At 36.7% G+C, this 6,092-nt stretch overlaps 1 protein-coding gene across 6 annotated transcripts in view; it reads left to right on the forward strand.

Moving 5' to 3' along the window:
* Positions 1–5,745, forward strand: part of SETDB2 (SET domain bifurcated histone lysine methyltransferase 2) — a 28,319-nt gene extending 22,574 nt beyond the window's left edge. For 5 of the 6 annotated variants that reach the window (XM_039326387.1, XM_039326386.1, XM_039326384.1 and 2 more), the window contains exons 10-13: positions 1,162–1,258; positions 2,137–2,453; positions 3,868–3,956; positions 5,166–5,350. In XM_039326387.1, coding sequence (XP_039182321.1) covers positions 1,162–1,258; positions 2,137–2,453; positions 3,868–3,956; positions 5,166–5,283 — 621 coding nt within the window. In that variant the 3' untranslated portion in view covers positions 5,284–5,350. Of the gene's footprint in view, positions 1–1,161; positions 1,259–2,136; positions 2,454–3,867; positions 3,957–5,165 lie in introns of all 6 variants that reach the window. The other variant, XR_005554650.1, reaches the window with a different exon arrangement.
* The last annotated feature ends 347 nt before the right edge of the window (positions 5,746–6,092 follow it).

Consider the following 6,092-nt stretch of genomic DNA (forward strand, 5'->3'; position numbering starts at 1 on the left):
GTTAGTGAGGTTGATGAACTATCCTATGCTGTCCCGTCCTTCTCTTTCCCCCAGAAGAATCTCTCTCTCTCTCTCTCTCTCTATATATATATATATATATATATATATAGAGAGAGAGAGAGAGAGAGAGAGAGAGAGAGAGAGAGAGAGAGAGAGAGAGAGAGAGAGAGAGAGAGATATGATATAGATATATCTTTTGACGAGATTGCAGATAATCCTCAATTTATGATCACAATTGGGACCAGAATTTCTGTTGCTAATCAAATGAGTCATGACTGAATTTATGACCTTTTCTGCCACAGTTGTTAAGCAAATCACTGTGGTTTTTAAGTGAATCTCAGGGTTGTTAAGTGAATCCAGCTTCCCCCATTGATTTTATTTGTTGAAAGTCAGGCAGGAAGCTCACAAATGGCAATCATGTGACCCTAGGATGTTGCAACCTTCATAAACACATGCATGGTTGCCAAGTGCCCAACCATGGGGATATTGCTTCAACGGTCATAAATGTAAGACCAGTTGTAAGTGACTTTTTTCTGTGCTGTTGTAACTTCACTGAACGAATGGTTGTAAGTCGAGGGCTACCTGTACTGTTTAGATATGTGTCGATTATTCTGATCTTGAAATAACTATCTTGAGATTAAATCAAGCTGTTTTGACCTTAATGAATGTGTTCCAACATTTCATTGAACTGACAAATGAAATTGTAGTTGTCCAGTTCAAATTTGAAAAGTCTATTTTGCATTTGAGCAGTTCTGAGTTTGAAACATTTCATGAACTTTTGCAGCTAGGAGAAGTAAGAGTCTGAGAAAGGAGATTATTTTAGGATAGTACCGTTTCCTAAATCTACTTTTAAATTTGTTCTTCCAAGATGGATGCACGAGAGTACTCTGTTTCACAGACTGATCCTCCCTAAGTAGAGTATTTGGGTTTGAATGGAGATCAGGAGAGTCTCTTAGATTTAATTTTTATTTATCTTACCTCACCCTTGGCCAATATGTCCTGTGGAGCTATATGAAAACTAGAAAATGTGTTTGTTGTATCTGAGACCCAAGAAACTGGATAGTTTCTAGAAAAAAGATCAAAACCTTCAGAAACCAACAAAAGAAATCCAGGATTACAATTCCTAGTTTGTCTACTCTTACTGGATTTCTTTCTTCAAAGGGAAGTACTGATGCCAGCTCTGATGAAGACGAGAGTTCTTTGTGTCATATGTCAGGAACAAGAAGAATAACTCCAGCAACCAAAAAAAGAGATGAAGGTAAAGTTGCACCATTTTTTTTTTCATTTTTAACAAATTTGCAAATAATATTGCATATCTCAAAGTCACTATTAAGGAGTTAAAAGCACTACAGTCAATAAAGTCAAAATTGCATAAAATCTAAAAGCATGAAAAATTCTTAACCAGTACAGAAAAGACTGTAATATTCTATTAATATCACATCCAGCCTTTGCCATGGGTTTCTTACCTCTGTAGGCAGATAGCCTCAAATATTACCTCCCTGATACTCTGATTTGAAGTCTTTTGAGCAGTGAAGATCTACTTGTTTGGGATAGTTCAGAATTTATGGCTACCTAGTACACAAGCTAAGCTCTTGCTACGAGCTCTTATACATATGTAGCAGGCATATGTGGGATATTCTGTGTGATTCTGGCATGAGAATTATATGATGCAGGTTTTTTTTCTGAGCATAAGCCGTTATCAGAGATGTACAGTTTTGAATCCAGAGAAAGCAAAGGTACTTCAGATCCTCCATCGGCATCTTTTCTATATTTGTTGGCAGCTCCTTAAAAGAGTGGTGCCTCTTCCTGGATTTGTAAACTCAAGAAGCAGAGGCAATGCAATGACATTACCCTGTCATTATCCCTGGAAAAAGTGTATCTCCTGTAAGCAGCTGCCAACAAATAAAGCACAGTATTCAAGCAGATCCAAAGCAGCTTTGTCTTTTGATCCAAATACTAAAAACGTAGGTATGGCCATGATCGTGCTGTGAATCTGATAGAGCTTTGGATTCAAAAATAATATTTTAATAAATTGGTCTAGCAAACTTAAATCAGAGCTTCTACACTAGATAATGGAAGGTGTGACTGTGAGATGCTCCTAAATGTATATGCTAATTTTGAAATGCTCCTTTACAGAATCAAGCCTGCAAGGAGAATTTGAGAAATTGGTAAACACTCTAAATTCTGAAGCTAATACTGACTGCCATAAAGAGAATCTCCTTTCCAATGCTGCATTGAAAAGTAAACTGCCTATGCAAGATGGCAGAGAAGTGAAAAAACAACATAAGAACATTCTTGAGTCAGACAGCACAATAAAGGGGAAAACTCAGAGAAACAGACAAGAACTTGCTTGTATGAATGAGGCAGCAGAAATTGAGACATGTCCAAAGAATGAAGAAAATCCTTGTTTGCTGGATGCCACAAGGGAAGGCAATGTAGGCAGGTTTCTTAATGTAAGCTTTATTTCTTTACTTCTTTAGATTCAGTTTATATAACCACCTATCTCAGCCAATAGCTTTGGGCAGCAAGCAATATTTAAAATCAAAGTTTAAAAATATAATCATAATCATAAAAATTAAAATACACAGCAGCCAAGAAAAATGCAGCTATCACTAACACAACTGGGAGATTTATCCCTTCATAGGCTCAGGGTCCCAGGACTTCAGAAAGGGCCAGCAAGGATGGGGACATCCTGATCTCCAGGGGGCAAATGTTCAGTAGTGTGGGTGCTACAACAGAAAAGGCTCACCTCGGCCCTCACAGCCAACCTTCCTTAGCCGACTGGACCCAGAATATCTCCATCCTGCTTGGCCAGACAGGTAAAAACAACTGGGGAAAAATGTTTCCTTAAGTAACCCAGTCCCATGACATGAAGGGTTTTAAAGATGACAACTGGCTCTTTGAATTACATCTGGAAGCACACTGGCAACCAATACAGTTCACATGCACTGAGTAGTCAGCACACTTTACTGTACATGCAGCTAATATGCTAATTTTGAAAAATGTTTTGTTACAGTTTTGCTTGCTATGTGTTGAAATAGGAATAGCAATAGCACTTAGACTTATATGCCGCTTTACAGTGCTTTACAGCCCTCTCTAAGCGGTACACAGAGTCAGCATAGTTTTACTTTTATTGGTTTGGTTGAACTCAGTGGTAAAAAGGTCACCCAAGAAGTGTGGACAGTGGGGGAGTGACTAATCTCTTACACGGAGCTACAAAATTACAAAGTTCTTGTATATTTTATCAATTATAAAGAAATAGGATATGGTCATTCATGAATAGAGACCACTGAAGATTATTCTACAGCTGATAAGAGAAAAAGATAAGCATAAAGAATTCAGAGTAAAATGTTAAGAAAAGTGTAACCATTTACTGTGAAAGGCAGGTCTATCTGCTTTTGATATGGCAGGAAGCCAGGTCTCTAATTGGAATTCTAATATTTTGATCCCTGATCCAAAGGCTGAGGAGTTGATAAGAATGTTAATGATCAGAATCCTTAAGAGAGTTACCATACAGTTTCTTGAAACACAAAGGTTGAGAGGGTCTTGCAAGAGTGATAGAGCTAACAATGTTTAACCAGCTATAGCAAAGCAAGAGATGTTAATAAATAGCATATAAAATATATTAAAAACAGCACTATGGTTTTATAACCTATTAATACTGAATACACAGATTTTGTCTCTTTATAAAACCGTTTTCCTCCTTTCTCCTTTTGCATTAATGATGTTAAACACTACAGAAAAGAATACTTTACCCAGGCATTCGTGCCTGACTCCATGTCAAAAGAAATGATCCAAATGTGCACAAAAAGTATATTAAAAGAATATAGGTGGTCCTATTATAACAATTATTTATTTTGTTTATAGCACAGCTGCTCTCCTAATCTCTTTGTACAAAGTGTATTTGTAGAGACGCACAACAGAAATTTCCCCTGGGTGGCATTCTTCACAAAGAGGTTTGACATATTTTTCTTTGTTAACAAATCCTAAGCATAATTCTGTGAGCAAAAATAGAAAAAAAATGTATAAAACTGAATATTTGTTCTGTGGTTATCTTGTACTAAACAATACAGAAGGCAGAAAATGGAACGCTGTTACTGCTGAGCCATATTAAAAAGAAAAAAAATAGCAAGAGTTTTATTCCATTTATATAAAGGCAAAGATAAGATGCAGCTCTATGACTGTCTTATTTTTATAGCATAAGTGCTTGAGTTTGGAGTAATATATTTTTATGTCTGCACCATAAACAAATCTTGATATTTCAAGGAACTGATGAAGGAAGCTATTTTGGGATTTGAGTGTGCAGCTGTATATAGTATTGATTAATAGACTGTTTATCCGTAACATTAAACACTTCAGTTTTTATCATGGGTAAATGCTCTTAGTTTTTTAGACGTTATTAAATATTAATTATAAAAGAGAGGAAAAGCATGATTTAAAGTGAGTTTGCAAACCATTATTAAAAACCAATAACATGTTTTAGTTGTTGCAGGAGAGATAATTTTCCTGGCTTTCCATTCTTACTAATGTTTTCCTGCATGATCTGCAGGGACAGAGCATACTTTAGTGAATTAAACCATGATTTCATTTGTTTCTTTAATCTTTGTTAAAAACAGAAATCTTGATTAGTGCTACTTAAGCATTATGTGCTAGATATTCAAATTTAGCAATCTTAAAATTAAAATTTAGTAATCTGTTAATAAGACAGGCTGGGGGTTATTGCTAACACTTTGGAGGATAGAGGGATCTTGGCAGATTTGAACATTGGGTCACAGCAGACAAAATGCAGTTCAAGGTAAGGAAGGTAAGATCCTGCACTTAGGTAGAATGGGTGTCCTAGTGAATCATCACTTGAATATGAGTGAGCGGTGATGCTGCAGCTGCCAAAAAGCACAATGCAGTCCTAAGCTGCATTAACAAGAGAGATAGTATCAGGATCGTGGGAAATGATAGTACCACTTCATACTGCACTAGTGAGATCACGTTTGGGAATACTATGTCCAGTTCTGATCACCAAGATAGCTGTAAGTTATGTGAAGAGCAGACATTGTTACTTTCTTGTTGGCAGTCTTATTCTCAGAAAAGACCCGTAAAAGTAAAAGTAAGCATAGGTCCTCATGGATTAATTGCTATTATTCTAATTGTGTGACATATTTGTTTTGCAGGTTTGTGAAAGCTGGAACTGAACTTACATGGGATTATGGTTATGAAGCTGGAAGTATGCCTGAGACAGAGACTACCTGCCAATGTGGGAGTCTGAAGTGTCGGAAAAAAATCTTGTAGAGTTTTTGTATGTGTTAATCTAGATTAACCTGATGAATAAATAAATAATGTATTTTTTTTAAAAAAAGGATTGATACGCATAACCTTTTTGAATCAAGGCACAAGTGCTTCCTATGTGCTTCTTGGAGGGCATAGAATAGAAGGTGAACTCATCAAATTTGCAGATGATACTAAACTGGCAGGAGTAACCAACACTCCTGAAGACAAACTCAGAATCCCAAAAGATTTTGACAAACTGGAACAATGGGCCCTATCCAACAAAATGAGTTTGAATGTGGAGAAGGGCAAAGTTTTACCTTTAGGCAGGAAAAATCAAGGATAAAAGTACAGATTAGGGAGACCTGGCTCAAAAACAGTAACTGTGAAAGGGACCTTGGAGTCCTAGTGGACGATCACTTGACTATGAGCCAGCAGTGTGCAGCAGCAGCCAAAAAAGCTAAAACAATCCTGGCTTGTATAAATAGAGGCATAGAATCAAAATCACGCTTTATAAAACTCTAGTAAGACCACACCTGGAATATTGCAACCAATTTTGATCACCATACTACAAAAAAGATGTTGACACTTTGGAAAAAAAAAGTTCAGAGAAGAGCAACTAAAATGACCAAAGGCCTGGAGACTAAAACATATGAAGAACATCTGCAGCACTTGGGTTTGGCTAGTCTAAAGAAAAGAAGAAATAGGGGAGAGATGATAGCAATATTTCAGTATTTGAGGGGCTGTCACAAAGAGGAGGGCATAAAATTATTCTCCAAAGCACCAGAGGGCAGGACAAGAAACAATGGTTGGAAGCTAATCAAGGAGAGAAA

The sequence above is a fragment of the Crotalus tigris genome, unplaced genomic scaffold (genome assembly GCF_016545835.1).
Source record: "Crotalus tigris isolate CLP2741 ecotype Arizona unplaced genomic scaffold, ASM1654583v1 scf7180000024340.7048381, whole genome shotgun sequence".
In the NCBI taxonomy this organism is placed as follows: domain Eukaryota; kingdom Metazoa; phylum Chordata; class Lepidosauria; order Squamata; family Viperidae; genus Crotalus; species Crotalus tigris.